At 38.0% G+C, this 23,103-nt stretch overlaps 1 protein-coding gene across 1 annotated transcript in view; it reads right to left on the reverse strand.

Moving 5' to 3' along the window:
* Positions 1-1,327: 1,327 nt before the first annotated feature.
* Positions 1,328-23,103, reverse strand: part of LOC104533411 (DNA excision repair protein ERCC-6-like) — a gene marked incomplete at both ends in the record, with an annotated part of 34,958 nt that continues 13,182 nt past the window's right edge. Inside the window, 10 exons of the mRNA XM_010191762.1 lie at positions 1,328-1,422; positions 2,344-2,463; positions 2,915-3,025; positions 3,704-3,922; positions 5,706-5,801; positions 7,242-7,358; positions 8,710-8,886; positions 9,341-9,511; positions 14,844-14,979; positions 19,533-19,691. Coding sequence (XP_010190064.1) covers positions 1,328-1,422; positions 2,344-2,463; positions 2,915-3,025; positions 3,704-3,922; positions 5,706-5,801; positions 7,242-7,358; positions 8,710-8,886; positions 9,341-9,511; positions 14,844-14,979; positions 19,533-19,691 — 1,401 coding nt within the window. The remainder of the gene's footprint in view (positions 1,423-2,343; positions 2,464-2,914; positions 3,026-3,703; positions 3,923-5,705; positions 5,802-7,241; positions 7,359-8,709; positions 8,887-9,340; positions 9,512-14,843; positions 14,980-19,532; positions 19,692-23,103) is intronic.

Raw genomic sequence — 23,103 nt, forward strand, 5'->3', positions numbered from 1 at the left:
GAGTCCATCTGGACTGAAAGGAACAAATGTGGGGGAGAACTAAGCTGCAAAAAGTCTTTAGTATTAGTAAACCTACTTCTATGCCATGTTTATACTACATAGCTTTTGTTGCAAGTTCTAGGCACTCTTTTTCTGTACAAAAAATCTATACCTGAATAAAGCTGGAAATCAGTTCTCAAGAAGCGTTTTTATCATGGCTTGGGCTCTGCTGGCATTAAGCAGGGAAACTATTTTTATACCCAATCGGCAAAAACTAAGTTTAGACATAGGTGCCAGCTATTTGAGTGCACTCATCAGAAGAATTTAAAGTTTTTAAGAATTAACTGAGCTTCACAGCTTCCTGCAGGGAGGATAACACAGGCAAAGACAAAAGACAACTTGCTTCAAGTTTTAAGTCCATTGAACTGTTGTGGAAATAAATGAATTTCTGATGGCTGTCCTGACCCTTAGAGCCCACTTCCTTGATGTGGTCAGTGCTGCTCAAACAGAAGTATGCCAGAGGGATGCGAGCCAACCAACAGCGGATGCTTTGTGTCCATGTGGTAAAACAGATTAAAAAAGGCACTCAATAAGTGAGGGTATTTCATTATTTAGAGCTTTTCATTCACCTGCATTTTCAAATAGGATATTCCAGTTTTAGAGAGTAATGCCTAGACAGAGGATTCCCGTGTACATTCATTTGCAATTCATGTGAGTGAAGCTAACTACTCAGAAAGCTGAACGGGAAAGCTAAACAAAAAGATTTAATTGATTTTGAAATACAAACACTTTAAGGCTTTAGCTACATTTTGGAATAAATAACGTGAATATGACTGGTGGTTCTTAGGATTTAATTCTCTTGCTTTGGAATGACTTGGGAATAAAATCAAATTGGGTTTGCAGAGCAGTAAATGGATGTATGCACCATGTACATCTTTATATATCCTAAGGACAATAGAAAGAATTCTTAGTTTCTAAATAATTCTTTGTTTCAATTTGCATTTAAGACTTGTTGACTCTCATGATCTAAGGGGCTTCATTTTTTTACAGTGAGTTTTGTATGTGTTGAACACAGCTGCTGAACAGATTGGTGAGGTATACTTAGCACATGGGTCTTGGAGCTAGAGAGGCAGCAGCACAGCCCTGCAGCTGGGAGTCCAATATTAGAAGGCCGTCCATTTCTCAGCAGACATTTTTACAAGTTTTCCTTGACGTGCCCGTTGTGACCAAGGTTAGGGGTTACAAGCTACATATTCACAGGTACGGGTATGTCACTGTTACACCACCTCAGACTCACTGCAAGCATTTTCTTGCACACAGCTGTATCCGAGGATTCGTTCTGACTGACCTGTGGTATATCTTCTCTTCGATTGTACCTGCAGTGAGAAGCCTGTACACAGTCACCTGTTTCTTTTGGCCTATTCTCCAAGCACGCTCACGAGCCTGGAACACAAAAGGTTTGGTTACCAGACATTAGCCTCTTAAACACGTGTTTGACAGGGAGCTATCAAGACCACGTTTCAAACCTAGTTTGGACATATAACAAATAGTTCAAGAAGCTACACAGCTGTGGTGTTTCTAAAGCATTAGAAGAACTAACTCAGAAATACAAGAAAACAATTTAGAAAGTTTACATATGTCAAAAAGATAAGACTCAAATTGTACCCAGAAATCCATGAAAAATCTCAGAATAAATTGGCATGTTAAAATTAGAGCTCACACCTAGGATATGTACTTTAGATAGACTTGTTTATAGACTTTATATAGAAGATTGGAACAACCAGAAGAGATCTGTTTCAGAATCTACCTTTAACGTACACATGTCCTTTGAACATGTCTTTTTCTTAACTGAAAGCTTTCCTGCAAACACCTTGAACCAACCCCTAAAACAGATCACTCCAGTTCAGACTAAAGTCTTGCAGAAATCGGTTACGTAGGACTTCCATCAGAAATACTTTTTCCTCTCAAACATGTAAGCACCATATACTGCTAAGGGATCTGATAACCCAGAGTCTCATCACACCATCAGGTAAAGAAGAATTTCTTTCAGCTGCCTAACAGCAGCTTCTGATAAGGGCATAGCTATATAACATTTATTAGCAAAACCAATTAAAGCACCACTTGTTCTCCTTTTCTTACCCTGCACTGCCACCATCAACAGTCATGCCCATTTAGCAGCTTGCAGAATCATCCAGTCTGTTTACTTGAAGCCCCAGGCTATTTCAACTGTTTGTCTGGCTACACTCTAAACAAATTATATGAATTGACAATATTGAAGAGTGGTAACATATAACAGCATAAAGGGGATGTGGTGGAAACCACTTAAACTTAGCTGGTAAATGGAATGTAGTGAATTAAGCTTACCTGTGTGTCTGTACTGGGATTCCAGTCAGGATCATAAATAATAACTCGGTCAGCACCGGTCAAGTTAACTCCAATGCCACCAACACGAGTGGTTAGAAGAAAAATAAATATAGACTTGTCCTATAACACAAGAGAATTTACTGAAGCAAGAATTGCAAGATGATATAAGAAACCAGAAATAACAAAAAAAAGACATCAGCATTATTTGCAAAGATGCAAAGAGAACCAAGAGGAAGAATAAGTTTCCTTGTTTGTTTAACATCTCTTTTGACAAACAAAAGCAGTCTGATCTAAATTTCATTTACTGTTGTCCAATAATTTATTTTTTTTTCTCACTTTTCAACTCCATTTTTTTTTCTGAGCAGGAAACCCAACTGAAGTGTGAAAAAAATGACGACTTTTTCACTGTCTCAAAAGCTCTTGAAACCACAAAGTGGTTTCATTTGCCTGAACCCCCCAGCTTTTCATCTCAAACCTGAAGTAGTATATTTAAAAACAGACCAAAAAGGAATGCAGGAATTCAAGCATACTCGCTAACAGGCACTAGTGTGTGTGGGATGCAACATCTCACCTCATTATATCTTGTAATAAGGGGCTGCCTGGAAGCTATTGTTGTGGTACCATCCATCCTGAGGTAGGAATAGTTTCTGTTTCTCACAAAGACTTCAAGAATCTGCAGCACCTGTTGCAATGAAAAGAATTAATGAAACCCAGACACGAAGACTGAGCAACTGTCTGATAAAGTCATAGGAGCTGCTGGTACTAACTGCAGTGCCAGTCAGACAAACAAGATTGATGACCAAAAACTTGTGAATCTTAAATGAGCAGAAAAGTCATTAACGTACGTAACTGAGGAAAAAAAAAAGGTAGTTATTTCACTGCTGAATGCAGGAATGGAATGTTTGCGTTTAGTTTGGAGCCATGGTCTCAAGACAATTAATGAGGTGAACAGGGCACCGCCATTCCAGTGAATCCACAGAAGCAAGATAAAACTGAGCATAGACACAGGAAACAAATGAAGGTCACTGTGCTGCTGGCCCAAAGCACACAACTCTGAAGATCAGATGTGCACATGCACTAAAGAGCGTGACCAAAGTGACTACCAATTCTATCCATAAACTAAACAGTAGGGACAATAAATACAGCCTCACCTGTGAACTGGAGCTTGGGAACTGGTCTCCAATTATTTCAAAGACATTAGTCTTTTTGTTTGTTTGGGTTTGTTTCCCCCTCCATAAGATGCTAATTTTCTTAGAAGGGCACCACTAAAGGTGGTTCTAATTAGAAGTCTTGTAGGGACACATACACACTATTTTAGTCATAGTTATAACTAAAACTAAAACCAATTAGCTCATCTTACCTGCCTTGACTGAGTGAAAAACAACACTCTGTGACCTTGCTTGTGCCATATTTTCAGCAAGGATTCTACCACTATCATTTTTCCAGAACGTTTCCAATATCCAAACTGATCTGCTTCTTCCACTTCAGCATCTGGGACACTGTTCAAAATGCTGGGACCACCGGAGAAGAGGTCAGGGTGGTTGCAAATCTTTCTCAAAGCTACTAGTCCTGAGAAAATCTAAAGAACACAGGAGAAAAACTATTTTTATTTTCTTGACAAGTACCTGTATCTATATGAGTCATGTCTGAGAAATATAAACAGCGATGGATTAACCCAGTCATCATCAAGAAGTTTGTTTTTAATAGTGGTTAGCTCTTTAGGACACTAATACTTGTTTCATGGAAAGTTTCGGGTCCAAAACAGTCCAAGAGAAGGTCAGTGAAGTTTAATGTTCTTGTGAGCCTATTCTAGTGAGAGTGTTAAGAGAATTCTGCAACAATTTCCACATTAGCAAAAGCAGTCTCTAGCTGTAACTCACAGTCCAATTCTTCCTACCTCAAAAGCAAAAATTCCACTAAGTTCATTACTTTAAATTATTGTGTCCCTCCTTCCAACCCCTGCCATGTTAGCAGGTAACTGAAGACAGACCTTGAAGATGGCAAGTAAACCCACCCGAATGCACAGTAACAACGAACAGATGAGTAAACATTTGAACAAACGGATGAAGCTGAAAATCACCACTTTTGATGCCAAGTTAGGATTATTTTCAGTTATTCGTTTAATATTACAAGTATTATTTAATCTTCTGATATAATGGGTTCTCATAAAAATGAACTAGTTTGAAACAGCAAATTTCTCAGTTTTCCATCACTACAAGTTGGAAAAGTCTGCTCAGAATTCATGGTTTCTTTGCACTTTTTTTTTTTCATCTGGAATTCACTGCCGTCACCACAAAACTTCTAATAAAAGCATTGACATTTACTGTTCAAAGTTTACCAAACTCTAGCAAATATGACAGCTCGTTCCATGACATTTGGGGGATTGGACTGGATGATCTTTTGAGGTCCTTTCCAATCCCTAACGTTCTGTGATTCTGTGATTTTAGAGAAATTTCTGCAGATAGCATTGTGCAAGCCATCTCTTGAAGCTCAAGCTCCTTAAGGCCAACATCTGCTTTGTATGGCACTGCAATATACATGGCTGTACTGACCAGGCAACTACCTGGAAACATGAGGGGTAAGGGGAGAAGGGATTTCACAGTTCACAAGAAAAGAAAATGTAAGGTACATTACACATTATAACCAAGAAATACGACTTCTCCTCTTACAAACAAGAGATCTGTGTTCTGCAGCTAGAATGGTGGTGAAAAATGTCCACTGCATGAAGAAAATCAAATGGACCAGATGCGTGCAGTGGAATGTGTCACAAGGAATAGCAGGCTTTTTACACAGGCAACAGCATGCATTTGAAACTGTATTTCAATTACTGCTGTTATTCTAGCCATAGCAATCCCAACACTTGTGTTGTGAGGATGGAGGCAAACGATGTTGAAGTGACTAGTAAGACAATAACAAGGACGCCTGCTTTTTGCTCTGCTGCATGTTAAGACTCTGAAAGAAACTGCTGCATCACAAAGTGATCATACCTGAACTGTACTCTGAAGACAAATGACTCTTCCTTTGCTCCGCTTTTGCGACTGGTTAAAAGCATGCACACAGTTTCCTACAGCAGATCATCCAAAAAGCCGTAACTTGCTCCCAGGACCACAAACACATTGCAAAGGCTGTGCCATTCCTACTTTTATCTGATCATGCGCCTACATAGGGATCAGTAACTTACATATTCCATGGAACAGTTCTGAGAAAAAACCAAAACCAAACCAAACAGATATCCAGAAAAGCAGAGCTCGGATCAGTGCGTTGGCTCCCCTTTCTGCTCAGAATCCAGGTAGAAGAATACAAAGGCAAGTCGATGACTATCCATCAAACTCTACTGGCCATTAACCTTAATTAATGCCAACCTGCATGTCTCCATTGAGAATCTGGTAAACTTCTTTCGAGTTGATGAAATTTTGATAGACTTGACGCTGCTCATCTGTCAAACGGCAAAAGAGGACCTACAAAAACAAAGCAACCAACTGCTCAAGCCCAACCTTTACACTCCAAATACAGTAAATCTTAAAAGGTTTACGATGTGCTACAATGAAGCTTCACAGATGTCTGACATACTGAAGCACTAAGTTAAAAGCTACTGAATAGAAATTATCAGAAATAAAAACCTTAGAATTTTTAGAAAATATAAGCATGAAGATTGGTTTTGTGAGTTTTTTCTGTGCCCTTTCCTAGTTGTTATTTTTTCCCATCAAGTTTAGTTTTCAAAGTGCTGCTATTTTCCAGTTTTAAGGAGGTAACTGTGCAACGTTTGCATTCTCTCAAAGCTATGTTCATAGCAAATGCTTTCCATGGTGTATCTGTTATGTCCCTTACAACCTGCAAATTCTTAGTACCTTATGGGAAAACCAGGTTAGCACACGTAATCTGTTCTGCCATTAGCCTCTGAGTGTGAACATATAATGATTTTTCAGATGGTCTGATGGACTAAAATGGAACAAAATCACCTCCTTGCATCCTGCAACGGACCCGACATTAGGCCTTAAGTCAAACTTATGTAGTGCCTGTGACTGATAAGAACAAAAAATCAAGTTTGTTTAGGATTGCACTCTTTAAAGTCAATAGCCCAGAGTCTTTAAAGTATACAGAAATTCAAAATTTGATTAAAAAAACATCATTAGACTGCACAGGAGAAATTAAGCATGGCCTACTCTTTTACTGTGTACCTTTCAGCCCTGTCTTACAAAGACTAGCATGTCTACTTCCCTTTTGGAGGGAGAAGACGGGATGGAAAACAGTGAAGAGAGAAGAAAGCCTGCAGCACTGAAACGTGAGTGGCAGAAGAATCTAATAATTACTATGAGCATTTGTAGAAATTCTTTTCAAATAATCCTTTCGACCTCCTCTACATTGAATCCAAATGTTTCCTTTAAAATACCCCACCTCTTTGTAGAGCAAACAAGTGTTAGATCAAAAGGCTAGTATTTTGGAAATGTATTAGAATGCGCTGGCCCAGCTAGCTTGCAGTAGGAACAACTGCCATCAGCTATTTCTCTACTATTTGTTGCCCAAATGGACCTTTTTTTTTCTCCCACAGCAGGAAACAGTGCTGAAGTGTCTAAGAGATGCACCTTAGGAAACACTCCACAGACTACTCATTTGTATGCACCTGTGACCTCTGAGGACAGTATTAGACAGACCTGACTGCACTTCACACAGCCTTTGTTTTCCAGATGAGAATGTACCTGTACAGACCCTGCAAGACTACAACCATTTAATACTCAGAAGACAGGCGAGAAGAATGAGCAACTTGAAAGCTCTGTATCTTATCTTTAGTTAAAACAGCATTTCACCTGCTATTAGCAGAAATTATTTCCAAATGTCCATGAAAGACTGGATTTTTGGGGAGGAAGTGAGTTCAGATCAAATAGTGAAGATAAGCAAACCTGTTCATTTTTATCTGGAAGTGAAAGGCTCATTTTTACATCAGCTTTCATTCTTCGCAGCAAGTAGGGGTTTATGGTGTCCCGTAACACACAGGCACATTTGTATGCAGTTTTCACCTGCAGAAGGAAGCAAAAGCAAATGTTCTATTTTGGTTCTTGGTATTAATTTTAGCAACAAGCACATTTCTCTGATTAGTAATAGGAAAGTCATTGTAAGATTGGATGGTTTGTGATTTATGTGCAACTACAGTTACTTATTCAACACAACATAAATTGCGATAAAATTCATGTTAGGAACAGTAACACTGAATAAATAAGTCTTCTCAAATACCATGAACTTATCTTCCCTAATTTAGGGGAATTTAAGAGAGAATAGAAATTAAAGACTTCTATTAGAAAATAATCTACGTAGCGACTATAACCTTACTGCGCAGAACCAAAATCCTCACAAAAACTGCTAATACACATACTGAAGATTAAAAAAGGAGCTTGCAGCAAGGATGGTTACTAGACAATAAGTGAAGATTAGTGTCCGCTTGAGACTATTAAAAAAAAAACCAAACAAAAAATCGGTCCAAGAAAATCCCCATGATCACAGAAAGTAAAGGTCACTCTGGCCTTAAATGGAGCATATGGTTCTCTAATGGGTAATGGATGTGCCATGGGTATTAACTCCACCTAATGGCTAAAAATACCTCGATTTCTCTTAAAGCAAAACAAAGAATATAATAAATTATTGATATGTAAAAAACCAATTTGCTGTTCAATTTCATATATTGCTCAACGAGGGAAGCACAAACTCACAGAGAAAATAAAACTTCAGAAACGTATGTGTGCAAAACATTACAAACAATACTGAAAAGGAAACAAGTTTCTTAGCATTTATATGAACCTATCTGCACATTATTACACAGAATTTATCAGCTCATTGGAAAAATGGAAGGAGTCATACTGAGAAACACAACTACCAATATTAATAGACATTTAAAATAAAAGTCCAAATTAGTTTTGCTTTAAAAATTAAGCACTTATCTCCTTTCAGACTTCCAATATCTAGTTTAGCTTTTTATAAACAGAAATAGTTTTCAGTTTGGATTTGAGGATTCCTCTGTTGCGTAACTCGCCAAAGCTTGAGATCAAACAGGAAAGTTCTATTTAAATACATCAAAATATGAGATCAGTCACCTCCCACTCCAACTTGCTTATTTTCACTTTATGTTAAAGAATGCTTCTAATGATTTCAACTTTAGGGCTTTTCACAAGAAAAACTCGTGTATTAGATAAAAGATGGCACGTAAAGATGAAGCAGTCTTATTTAGTTGAACAGTTCTTTTCACACACGCAGCAGTAAAACACACACGCAACTCTCTTTTGGGTTAATGTCTGTAACACACAGCACGAGGTACGTTTAAAAGTCAGTTTTGACATAAGTTTCCTTCAAGCAAAGTGGTATTTTTGATGCATTTACCTGCACAGGAGAGGCATTGGAATATCCTCCCATGGTAATAGGAACAGAAAATTGCTCCATGAACACAGGTAGGGTTCCTAATTTCCCTGGGAACACAAAGTCAAAGAGGGACCAGAGCTCCTTTAGGTTGTTTTGCATAGGGGAGCCAGACAAGATGATTCGATGAGGTGTGCGGAACTATCAATAAGAAACATAAAACCAAAAGAAAGTTATGCTCATGGTTCATGATGTAACCTGCCTCTGGACTCAGAGGACATTAAATTTCACCATCAATGAATTCTCATTTTAAAACATGCGTCCTCATATTCCTGAAATAAACAGTGTTCTGCAAATAATGTCCATAAACTGCTAGCAGAAAATGAACAGCAGCAATCTGACATTTATCCCCAATGGTGAATTACTACACAATTTAACATTTCTGGCTTTTTTCCTTTACCACACTTTTGTACATTTACTGATGTAAACTCACTAAAAACATTAAGTTAAACAGTCCAATATAGACCACTGTGACTTAATTTTATTCTTTATTGATGTGAAATGTGTATTTTAATAATAAAGTACTATAGGCTATTAGATTTTGGAACCTCCCACCACAGCACTTAAAATCTCTCGTCTGTTTTTGATACAGTACCTGCTTGCATGCAAGTGTGACTGCAGCATTTGGATTTCGGATTTTGTGACCCTCATCCAGAATCACATAATGCCAGTCATAGCTGTGGATGTTATCCTGCATCAGTCGAATGTAGGAATAAGATGTAATTAAAATTCCATGGCATGAAGCAATTTCACGAATCAGTCTCACCTAAAAGCAACAGGAGCATGTTGTCAGCGAGACAGAAAACTCAGACCTACTGATGAGACCTGCTCATCTGTAAAAGCATTCATGGTATTTAAGACTCATCTTTCTTGCATTTATCCTCCAGATAAGACTAGAAGACTTAAGCAGAAAATCATGGGCTGGGAGGCGATTCTGGATGAAACAAACACATCCAGTGTAAAAGGAAATAAAAGTAGAACCATTGCAGGATTTGCTAAAGGAAATACAAACCCCTCATTACTAGAAACACCTTTAAGAAAAACAAAACAAAACCAACAAAAACAAAAGGGAAAAAAAAAAAATCTATCTCGAAAACTCAGATGGTGTTAAAAGTCTACGACCTCTTATTGTAAAATTCCTGGATCAGACATATCCCAAGATTCTGCAGTTAACTGTTTAAGAATTTCTACTTCCTGATTATCATCTCCTGATAAAACCAAAACACATCACTTAATGTTGACACTGTGATTCTCAAGAGAATATGCAATCTTTAAAACCTTTTGTATTCCAGACAGAGTAGGATTTTTAGGCAGGTGTGGCCATCTGAAGCTTAATTTTACCTGGTACGTAGTCTGCAACCACGTCCTAGAGTCTCAGCAATGGCCTACCATAGAATATTGTAGACGTCTCTACCCAAACACTTCAGACAAATCATCTCGGGCGATTTCAAATTAAAAGCTTGTAAAATATGTAACCTCTCCTAGTTTTTGCAATTAATAGGGTACGTCTGCAATTAGCCTGACTTACAGAATGCTGCACTGTTGTCATTAAAAGATGTTTTGTGAAAGTGCTGCTGTTATTATGGAGGCTCAAGAGACCAATCCCTCCTAGAGGGCAAACAGTGGACTAGTAGAAAACAACAGCCATAAATCACGTTGTCAGGTAGCAGAGAGAACAGAAGTGAAATGCAGGCACATGAAGGCCATTCACTGTAAACACACCGCAGCAGAATCCTAGTCAGGATTTACCGAGCCTGTAATTAATTAAAGTTTCCTTCAAGCTAAATTTTTAATAAACAAGGATTTGTGCTGACAATGGAGAAATACAACACAATTTTATCAACTCACACTACACCACTTATTAACTCTCATTTTACTGCATTGGCTACTTTCTCAGAGGTTGCCTCCGTTTCAGTTGCAGCTCTCGGAATAATTTTAAACAGGTTAAAAGATGGTAACAGTTTTAATGTTGGACATACACTGTTTTGAGGCTGTGGCATTTCAGAATTTATGCTGCTTTTTAATTTTAATTCAAAATTCCTGTTTGGTTACATTCAGGCATGTTTACTCTTTTCCTCCCCTCAGGAAACACACATCAATGAAAGATTTCAGGGCATGCGCTGTTAAACTAAAGACAAAAAAAATCAGCTCGAGAGAGAGACAAATCCCACTAATGCCAAAAAATTACACAGCGGTTAACTAGCTTTGAAATTCTGAACTCTGGCCTTTTTAAGATGCTAATGAATAGAGGAAAACACGAGCAGACTGAGTAATTCTGATCTCGTAGTTCTGTTCAGCGCAGTATTTCAGGCCTTTGCAGTTCAAGGACAGTGTCTTCTCCTCACTTAGGGTGGTAAGGTGATTGCGCTGCCTTGTCTTCACTGAGACACATGCAATCTACAAAGACTGAAAGATTTTTGGCAACCATAATTTCTTAAGGCTGAAAACACTGATGATTTATTCTAAGGACCCATCTCCAAGCAAATGTTTTTCCTGTTGGTACCTCACTGTAGCTATGAAATTTGTTTCTGAAGCTACAAGAAGAGAACAATTTTTTTGACTGAGGCTTAAAGGAATGAGGTTTGTCTTTTTTAGGGTAGTCTTTAAAAAAATATTTAAGAAGAGCTGAACTCGTCTATAATTCTTTATGTATTAAAAATGGCAGTCAAACAGGAATGTGTTTGTTAAGACTGAACTTGGAGAACTACACTACTGTTAACTGCAAAATTCCTTGAACATTCAGATACCTTTAAGGCAAGTGTGAACTTACAGAGACAACATCTAGTCACTTACACAACCATTTATCACCTGTAAATCAAAAATGCATTCTTCAGCATGCTTATCACTATCTCATAACCAACCATTAAGCCCAGAGATCCATAAATTCAACCTATAAAACCTCTTTATTATTTCCCAGCCCCCAACAAAACAATCTAAATGGCACCATGAAAAGGCTTCAAAAGAACACATTGCAATGTTTAATAATGTAAAAGTCGCAATAAAAAGATCTAAAGCACTTACTACATATTTAACAAGAACGCTACTTCTCGTGGCACGATGCTAAGTTTATCTGAGTTTGGTCCTTAACTCTGAAATAGAGCCTTTGGCTAAAACAGAGGTTCCACATGCAGTCAAGCCAGTAACTGCAACCTCTGGAACTTATTTTCTTTACATGTGGACTGTGTACTCTAATGTGAGGGTAGAAGGTCTAAACTCTTCAGTGTGCAAAGTCAGCTTCAAGTAGACGGTTCCAGAGGTGCAAGCATCATGAACTGATAATTGCTTTTGAGGGCTGCATTCATTACGTGTCCAGCATTTGACCAGCGTAAGGGCATGCAAAGTTACAGTTTTACACGTGGTATGTGATTACCACCAGAAAAAATTGTTAGGCCCAGTGATACCTGTTCTAAAGATCAAGGCATTAAAAGTTCAGCCTTGATCTTAAAAAATGCAGCCTCCTTCCATATGTGATATATTAAACCAAGATAACCAAAGTTCATTTTGCCTGTTACCTTCTGTGAATTTACAAATGCTCATGTGCCATCAGAAGTTCTGAAACAGGAGAAGCTCTTTGTACAGAAGGCTTTTTTCCCCCTACACTTACAGAGCTTTCTTCCCCTTATCTTCTGTTCTATACCATAAATAAAACAGTATTTAGGATGCACTGCATTAGATTTACTTATTTATTTTCTCTCATCCTTAGAGGTCTCAGAGCTTTTGATATTTACAAGTCACTTTAAGCTACATCAGATTTGAGTGTAAACCACAGCAGGAGGTTAATAGCATAAGACAGCACCACAGGACGTAGTTAGCCACAAATGCTGTACCTGGTTCAGACTGAAAGCTGACTTCACGGAGGAAGACTACTACTTAAATCTGCCTCTTCCTACTGCTGCCCATTTAAGCACATCTATCATCATTGAAGATCATCTGTGATCACAAAGAATAATTAAAAAAGGCAAGTTTACATTTAATCCAAACGCCTTAAACTAGCTCTAAAATCTTGGAAACCTATCCAACTTGCTATTGTGTCTTCCTTCCATCATCTAAAACACCAGCCTGCCTTCCCTTGTGGATGGCTGAAGGCCTTTAAACCATTGGTTGTATTTCACAGGATGGAACTGGAACTTTACACTTCTCTCCCTTATTGCCAAAATTGTCTCCCATTGTGATTTTAGCAAAGGAATGAAGCAGTCTCTCTTTCAAAGCATCACATATGCTAAAAACCTACATAAATACTACAGCAGCAGAGAGATCTAAGCAGGATGTCTCAATGACTCATCTGAAACAGGCAGGCTGACTGTGGAGCTAATCCGGTGCTCAAAATTCAGGCTGTTATTTCATACTGTTATTGTGAAAAACCCAAAAGTTGCTTGCAAAGAAAACCAAAATGGACTGGGAAGAGAGGTTTTGCCAAGGTAATGATCGGCTGCCTCTCGCTTACCACACTGCTCAGAAGTCCTTTTGTAACACTAAAGGAACATCAGTAATGGAAAAGATGTGCAAGGTATTGCCTAGTATAAATGTATGATAAAATAACTGGAACTGATGTTTTCCCCACTTTTCACTGTCAAATATCCCTGTGGGCAAGTCTAAAGAAGTGGAAGACAGGATCTTGTATTGATGCTTGGGTTCCTTAGAAGGTAAAACAGAAAATACCTATTTATAAAAGCACATAATTTCACTAGTGCTGAAAGATTTATTATTTGCTAGTATTTGAGGATTCCTGACAATGTTATGGTACAGCTGCTGTCTCTTTCTGCTAGGAAATACTGTCTTGCCTTACGGGACACCTGCCATTGCTTATCTCTGTTCCTCCAAAATTCTCTTTCATTCGTTTTAAGATTAATCTTTCTCTGTTCCTTGGAAATCATTTGTCCCTCTTTCACAGGCCTGTACAGAACAAGCTGCAATACGTGTTTTATCATAAACAACTTACTGGCCAACTACTACGGGATAATGCATTTCCCCAAATCCTTTAAGAACTTTACCGTCTGATGCCCAGATAATGTGGGGGACAATTATGTTCTTCCACCAGTCTAGGTCATTCTAACCTGAATGAAGTGACCTTTCTCACCCCAAAGCAGGTAACAACGTTCAGTTCCCTAATCTCTTCTCCTGGCAAGTTAGCTGTCCAGCACAAAACTCTTCACTTGTTTAAAGCATACCGTTGCAAGTCTCAGAAGATGAGGTATTAGGGCAGAGTTAGAGAACTGAACCTATCTCAAGTGGTCATATGGTATCCAAATTCCTTAATTTTAAGTTATTGAGTAGGCATCTGTGGGAGGGCAACGGGAAGCCGAAGTCCTGAGAACCTGACTATTCCTGCAGATGGAAAAATCTGAGCCAGTCTGTCAATTACATTAATTAACAAATACCCCAAAATAAGTACACACAATTTAATTTAGGAAGACATGTGAGCATGTTATTGAGGTCAACAGACTTTTAAGGCTTGAAAACATACCAAGTTAATTGAATAACAGGAAGCTATTAGCACATTAGAGCACGCTACTCCTTTTTTTGCCATGTACTGCAACTGCATCAATTACCTCAGAATACATTTAATCAAATGCAATTAAGCACCATATCATTTTAATGTTATTACAAGAAATTCAATAAATATTTAAAGGTAAGTTTAAAAATGCTTTGCTGAAGTCTGAAAATCCATTTAAGCATCTGAGATATGAGGTCAAGAGAAAACAAAAATCTAAGTTTTCCTTGTTATGTCCCCGCAAGGTACCAAGGATTGAGATCTCAGACAAGTCAGGCTTGTCAACCTCAGAAACAGAGTAAGAACATGCATATTAAGAGACTGGTCAAGACAGAAAAGGCACAGCTTGAAAAAATTTGTTCAGGCAACATTAGTCTATATCATAGTACAAATGTACTCCGTGTCATCCCCTTTTTGTGCAGTTTCCTAACAAATCTATACAAGACAATGAACTTTTTCTTCTTTTAAAACAATCAAAGAGCACGAGTTTGCACAGAGACATTCAAGAACAGAGGATATTTTTATATATATTTTTATTTTTGGCTAGCGTAAGGAAGAAAAAAAAGAGAGAAATTTCTGGAATGACAAAGTGGGTATGGACCATTACCTTTTTGTCGGTGTAAGAACCTGTTTCATGGAGAATGGCAACTCTAAATGGAGGCCACCAAGTGTGGAATTCTTTTACCCACTGATGCATCACAGTAGCTGGACAAACAATCACTGTTGGACCCAATCCCTGGTACCTAAGTATTCAAGAAAAGAAACTTTAAGATTAAATAAATACTCTATATTAAGTGGCTCGTTAAAATATATAGGTATTAAAATGACACATTTTATAGGTCAAGTGGAATACGAGAACGATGGAAATAAACTGGCAGTTTGTTTTTCTGGAAGCTTGTTTTTTAAAGGAAGATGAAAGGGGTACTTCTGTAAGAACCTATCCAGTGAACAGTTAATGGATGCATCTATCAAGATGAACACAGAAATAGAAAAGCTCCAAATGATAAAGCATAAGGGAACTTCCTCCTGTGGTAATACAAATCAGGTTTGGGTGACTGCTGCTTCTATAAGAGAAAAGAAGTCATTAACAAACAACTATTTTATTACTTCTATTAAAAAGAATGTGCAGCTAGAGTGTTACAAATGGACTTACACACAGGTGTTCTGCTTCATATTGGTAATATACTGTACTATTATCACCATAATTTACCAACAAGACAAGGACTAAAGCAGCAGAATATTTCATCCATGAAGTTGAGGTCTGAGCTGGGCTTAAACTGTCTCATAAGTTTCTTATTCATAATCATATGATTGTTCCTGAGAATTACTGAGGACATTCGAGGCAAAGTCTTTCTGTATATTAAGCTCAGAGCTCCTCTTATAGTTAAGAAGAGAAAAATCTCTTGGACAACAGCTAAACAAGAAATATTACCGTCACAAATACCAAAAATCCCATGGGAAATATACCGAGCAGTGGTTACTAGTAGTTATTTTTCAAATATATTTGCTCTTTAAAAACCAACCAAAGTGACTTTGCAAACAAAGACAACAGTTAGGAGTTATCAGGTATCACGCACTGATCTGTGTCTGGCCGGCTATGTACCGTTCAAGTGGAAATACATAAACAGTTCAAAAGATCACTGCACACACTCAAGACCACATGCATACAGCAATAAAGAAGGATTTCCCAGACACCAGCAACACCCTGCTTCAAAAAAAACCCAACTGTTAATGCCTTCAGACACTGCCGACATTAAGAAATAATATTCTTTATTAAAAGCTTATACATATGCAGAATAACAACCTGGATGTTGCTTATCTCTTTCATTAGGAAGAAATATTACATAGCAACCTTACACAGTCTAATTAAAAAACTCCCAGCAAACAAAGAGGAAGTCAGAATTTGGAGATACAAAAAATAGCTTCAACTGTGCTACGAATTCAAATAACCACCGCTTCTGCTCTTAAAAATACCAACTGCTCTTAAGAGGATCTATAGCAAAAAGTCAACTTTCCCAGAACACACTGGTTTCTCACCCTGCATGGGTAGTAACAAATTCTCTCTGTTTATTCCCCTGGTCTGTATCAAACAAGCTCACATGCTGGGTTTATCCTTCCCCATCCCTCTCAGCTTACACAAAGAGTTCACACTTCCTTTGATCAATTTTCAGAAAATCCACTCACCCTCAACACAGTTGTGTGAAAAAAGCTTTAATTTATTTATATAGAGCCATCTAACTTCTTTCAGTACGTACCATTTCACAAAACTAAACAAACCACACACTTCTGCTTGCTACACTTAGGAGGCACCCTTCGTCCTCCTAAGCACTGCAACAGATTTGCTCTGCTGCCCATCCAATTCGTATCTGTTTCCCTTGGATAAAGATTACACCAATAACATTTCAAATCAAAGCCTTATTGGTGCCTCATACCAGGACACAAATACTGCCCTGTTCCTACCCCAAATGTACTGTAACGACGTATTCTGTCTCTTTTTCACAGCTGCACTGTACTAAAAACTTCTGGTCAATACCATACATAATCAACTTACTTCTGGTTTAGAAAACCCACATTCGCAGTGAGTATCCTTTTATTAGCTCTTATTTAATTGGATGCAATTAGAATTGCAAATACTATCTATTCCTGCAACTTACGACCAAGAAAAAGGAAGCTGTAGTCATATTATATGTATAATTTTGAAGTACTCAAAAAAATCAGCAGAGGAAAACATACTGCATTATATTCAACTCTATTGCCAAGCGCTGGCAAATCACGCCTTCAAAATGAAACTGAAATGACAACCAAATCCTAGTGAACATAAGAGAGCAGCAAGAGCAATAGAAATTTTCCGGGGCAATGGATTTTTATTTAAGTACGTACTATGGAAAGAAATCTCTCTGCCACCCATAGCAGAGATTGAGCCTTAATGTTTAACGTGTATGATTATAACTCAGTATCTTGAAGAATAAATAATCAGTGTATAAACTTCATGGCAAAATTTCTCATCTGATCTTTCAAATAGATGAAGAAAAGTCCGTAGCGAAGGGTAACATCTTTGTTAAATAAAATAATGTGTTTGGAAACAAGAAAACTTGTGAACCCCTAAGCCCTCCAACAGGTTTCAACAACAAATTTCAACCACGATACAGGCTAGAGATGGGTTACTTTAAGTTTGCTGCTGCTTTGCTTTTTCTTGTGAAGGGACTATTGGTCTGAAAGCTGCTTCCTGTTCCAACTGGTGGAGTCACCATCCCTGGATGTGTTTAAGGAGCGGGTAGACGAGGTACTTAAGGATATGGTTTAGGGGGTAGACAGGAACGGTTGGACATGATGATCTCAGAGGGCTTTTCCAACCGAGCGATTCTGTGATTCTGTGAACCACCCCAGTCTGTCTAACAAAAGACCTTTCCCCACTCTACAAATCTTCCTTCCCTTATACCATAACATCACCATAGCTGCAACACTTTTACCAGTACCTCATGTGACATGTGGCTTTCCCCAGCTGTATGGCTCAATAACTGTTAAAAGTGAGAGAACGTTTCAATTTTTTAACAGTTATACTCCATGTAACAAGTAGTTCAGGCTTCTTCAGAATCAGAAAACCCTGGAATCAGAAGCAGCTTGCAAAATGAAACTTCAACTCACCTTATTTTAAAGGATACTTTTGCGGAAAATTTCACCGATAGAAAATAAAGCTGAATATTTTGAGTATCAACAAAAGTGATCCTCCTGTCTTAACACTCAAGTGCCTCCAAATACAACAACCTTTGCAATTCTGCACAGGAGTGACAGTATTACATTACCTCCACTTTACAGAAGGCCAGCGGAGGCTGGGAACGCCTGGAGTACCAGATTCATACAGTAGTGTGCTAGCTCCATCTGCACATCAAGGTAATGAGATATGAGCTAGGCTGGAAGACATTTAAACATGCTGACAGCACAACTATACTCACTCCTAATGCCCACTTCTCAGCCAGACTGACCAGGTGGTCTTCTGTTTACCAGACTATGTGGCTAAGAAGACCATGCAATTACTATCATGATGGACTTGATGGCATGCACCAGCCAAAAAACGAAACTGAGCACGTGATCTCGCATGCAGAAAGAACACTACAACTTAGGTGTGCAACTATATTTTGGCCTTTTCAAAGCTTTATTGTAGCTTCACTGCAGTATCTTCGGTCTTAAGTTGCGATTCTCTCTCTGTCAAGAGATGTTCCTGAAGGATTTCCATCAACTCAGTGGTCCTCCAACTGGGGCAGAGAATGCACCTACACAAAATAATCTGTACAGTAGCATCCTGAAATCAGGTAGCCACATCAAAGCAAATCAACCGGCCTGAGTGATGAAGGACCTGGAGGTTTTTTTATATAAAGGCTTCTGTACGAAGCAACTAGAGAAGAGACAGTAATATTTTCCTCTTCAATGCATTATTTTGCAATTCATGTACATGCTGAATATAATTTTAACATGCCTCTATATAAAGTTAATTATTTTTGTTTAGTACAGTGCAAGTAGTAATTTACGCTAGGTAAACACGCCAACAGAACTAGAAAAATCAAGCATTGTTCATGCGTGCATTTGTAAACCCAAGGACAACAACAAGTATCTTTTCTGGTAATTTCACCTATGAAGAAGGAATTTACAGCACTGTTCAGTTACAAAAAAAGCGTAACATTTTGTAAGAAAGGCTAGTCACTCTAACATCGTTTTGAAAAGCAACAACAACAACAAAAAGCAGATGGAAATTCCTCTGTATAAATTAGTGTCTTTACTATTACTGCTATGTTTTTGGCCTGGTTAATTCCTTGCCGATCAGAAATGCTAACTTTCATTGCAAATCAGCTTGCTGCTTCCTGTAAAGCATTTACCTGGTGGCTTGCCAGAACAAATATTTCAATGTAAAATTTAATAAATGGAACTAGAGGTATTACATCTAATTTAAAATTCCATATTGTGTAAACTATTGATATTAATGTAACTGAGTTTGTAAACAATCCATTTGTGGAAGCTAACCTTAGACACTGCATTGACCCAAAATATCTAGCGTGGCTCATCTGCAAAATGAAGCATCAATGCCTGGAATTCATTAAAAGTGTTACATGTTTAATTTTTCCTGCCCTACAGCTCCATTGTCTCGTAAAATTTTTCCTTTGATGTCCCCCACTAAAAGAATTAAAGGAATATTGTAATTGAAATGTCATTAATAATTCACAGGACCCTCCTCCACCAGCAATACATCTGATGAAATATTAATTGAGCTCCACAGACTGTCAGTCTGCAGAGGAGCACTTGCCTGTAATTTGAACCACGAGTCCTGATCTTGCTGTAGCTCAGACCTGCCAAGAAGGCAATTATCTGGATGGTCTTGCCCAATCCCATCTCATCTCCCAGAATTCCTCCTGCCTGCTGGCAGTGCAATTCCCAGAGCCACCTAACACCTGTCTGCTGGTACCTAAAACAAGGAAAAAGAAGATGGCAAATGTTTGATAATACAGAACGTAACAAAAAGTAGTCATGAATTAATAATTTGGCAAGGTTCATCCACTAGTTACAGCAACATGCTGGATGTGTGTTTTACATGAGTGCTGTATTTACTAGGTCATACATTTTTGATGCGCTCAGACATTACACGTGACTTTCATTTTTTATGCAACACTAAAACATTTCTAATTAAACTCATAGTCATGGTAATTAGAGAGTATTTTATTTCATGTATATTTTAAGTGTTAAAAGCGACCTGGAAAGCTACTCTAACAAAGCATTACCTTTTCTACATGTGTCTAGTAAATGATATAATTTGGAACATATACCTTGAACTGAAGGAAAAGCTTGACTCGTACACTCCACTGTGAAAACTGATCACATCTGCCAAAGCATTCTTTCTTTCTACATAAATTCATTAACGACATTTAGTTTCTTTCAATGAAGAAGAAAAGCCAACAAGGCAAAATAGTCTCGAAGGCAAAACAATAGAAACTATTCCAGTGAATGGGCTGCAGCAGAGCGTTATCATGTAAGAGTATCAGGGCAGTTCCTACTCCGAGTCATTCACTGGAATTTGCAGAAGCAAGAATAAATAAAAACACATTCCAGTTAAAAGAGGCAGACTAGAAAGTAAGACTTGCAATGGCAAGCTAAAAAGGTGGAGGTAAGATGCTGGACTAGGACTCACTTTAAGATGTGCTTTTTTTATGACATGAAATAGCGAGAGCAGTAGGAGTGACACACCACATACGTGGGTTAGATTGAAACCAAACCAGAAATCAATGATGAAACAGCATAGTTAAATGACAATCTAAAAAATACACTTTTCAGCACTTCTGTGTCTTGTAACTTAGAGGAAGAACAAGATTACTGATATAATTTTCTTGATTGCATGCAGTCCTGAATGTAGAGCACTCTTTTTTTCCCCTCTTTTTGGTAAAAAAGGGATTATTCACTTTAGGGCATTGTCTTGTGTACACTTCAAAATCTTCTTTCATTCTTTGAACAAATAATATGTAGGACTACTGACAGCCAACGACACTGGTGTCTTAAAAGTACTATTAAAAATCAATTTATGAAGAGTTCTGTATGGATTCAGAGAATGCTAAAACGGAGACAAACGGCTTGAGTAGTTAGAAAAAGATGATCAAAGAACACATCTAATGGTTCAGACACCATGCTCTCTGCTGGTGTCTCAAAAGCATTATACTAAGAAGCCCTTAAAAACCCCCTTTTATTAGAAATTAATTCAGCTTAAAAATGCAGCAATCTAAAAACAACTATGAAATGGCTTGCAGAATTAGCTGTAATTGGGTTAAGATGCCAATATTCCTACATTTTAAGAAGACAAACCATTTTCTGACTGAAATATTAAAGAATTGGAGAGAACCCTCATTCCAGTCAGAAGCTGCTCCCCCAGACTAATGTCCAGCACGTCTCTTCAGGAGACATCCACTCAAGAACTTCCTGGCACTATTTTGTATTATTTCTTATGATTACACACAGTGCTTAAAAGCGAGCTTCATTTATAAGCAACTTTCTCCCTCTTCCCGCTTCTCCTGAGAAAGTTTCAGAGCAGAGAACAAAGTCTGTGAAAAATTCTGCTCCAAGTTTATCTAAAAATGGAAAATACGTAGGTGCTTGCTTTGTATAACCATACAAACATGCAATAATTGCGACCGTACAAAAGTTGAAATAAAAAACCTCCCCCCCATAATTTTTTATGGTTATACAGAGAGGTAATAAATTGTCTTTAATCATACGCTTTCATTGCACTAATTTTTATGTTTTGGCTTTTTTTTTTTTTTACTCCAAAAATACTGTAGAAGTAAAATAAAAGTGTTGCCTGCTGTTCCAAAAGAGTTGTTATGTTTGGACTGTATTTCACATGAGCAATCATGCTGTGATGCATCCTTTAAAACTCACCACAGTAACCAGCAGAGCTTAGCTGAGACAAAACTGCATTTCAGACCTATCAGGGAAATCACACACCAAAAGCAAATAATGAAGCAACCCGGTTTCTTGTTTACACAGACAGCATCCTCCAGCCAGGATAAGGCAACGTTTGCACATCAGCCTTGCTCACCATGTTTGGTTTTGTTTCACAGCAGCAGCATCACTATTCTTGCTGAATATTCCTCAAAGCAGACAAGTATCCAGGAAAGAAACAGACTGGCCACTTCAACGGGCTTACTAAAGAGTGAACTTAAGAGTCTACTATTTCTAGTGTGTGCTAAGTTCTTTGAAATTCAATTCGAGTATGCAGGCAGATAACTTCCAGTGTACTGCAATATAGTATATCATTGGGTTAGTTTTCTACTGAACTTGCTCAGAACTCAAAGTTTAATGCCTATTGACCACGGGCCTTCCTGCACTAGAGATTTCAGCATTTAAGTTCCAAGTCAGACGAATCGTTGAACTAAATTGATCTTTCTAACCACTTAAGAAGTTTTGCCAACTGACTCATGCTTGCAGGGATACCCTTCATTAGTGAGGCTGATCTCTAAGATTAATTTTCAGTTGTCTGCCTTATTTCAACTCCCTTCGGGTTGCTCAGACCACACATCCGTTCTCAGGATGATTACTTCTACAGTACCTTTGCATAAACAACTGGAGACCACATATTGGCTGTGTATGGTCCTGGCAACCAAGTCAAATTCAGTTCCATTTCAGAGCTAGTGCTTGCCTTCTGAGGAACTGCAGGACAACGGGAATAATTTCTTTGAGGTTAAGACTAAGTGGGCCTGTTGGAAGGGATAGCATGCATGTCCTTTATCAACCAGGGCTTTCTACTATGCTAATTATAAGGTTTTAGAGAGTTAGCTTTTGAAAGAAGATGTTTTCTGTGCTGTGTGAAATCTTGCCAACAAAAATGAATTCAGGCCTATTATGAAGAAAAGTTAAGGGAGAGATTATGGATGAAGTTAACTTGTCAGCTGCTACTTTGTTTGGGTTGCCTTTTCTAAACAGCTTTTTGAGATGAACTTGAAAGCGGCACTGGGCACGATAGTCTAAAAAAAATGAAATGGAAAGCAGTCACGTCCAAATCTGTAATCCAGAATGATCTGTAGAGCGTTTTCCATCTACAAAAGGAATTCAAAATGCACTCTCCATATTTCAAAATTTTACTGGGCAAAATGTACGAGACTATTTTGTAATACGTAGTGTAAGTAGTTACTTTGAGTATTTATATTTAAATAAAGAGTTGTCTGTATTTTTCACTGGCAGAAAATTTCACTCCACCCAATCATAGAAACATCTGCATTTCTTGTTTTCCTTTATCACAACTTGCCAACACCTTATGCTTCAAAGTATCCTACTGCTTCCCACCTGAATTAAAAGCAAGCATTTACCAATAAAAGAAAGCATTTATAAAAATA

This window comes from Mesitornis unicolor, unplaced genomic scaffold (genome assembly GCF_000695765.1).
Source record: "Mesitornis unicolor isolate BGI_N332 unplaced genomic scaffold, ASM69576v1 scaffold8309, whole genome shotgun sequence".
Classification (NCBI taxonomy): domain Eukaryota; kingdom Metazoa; phylum Chordata; class Aves; order Mesitornithiformes; family Mesitornithidae; genus Mesitornis; species Mesitornis unicolor.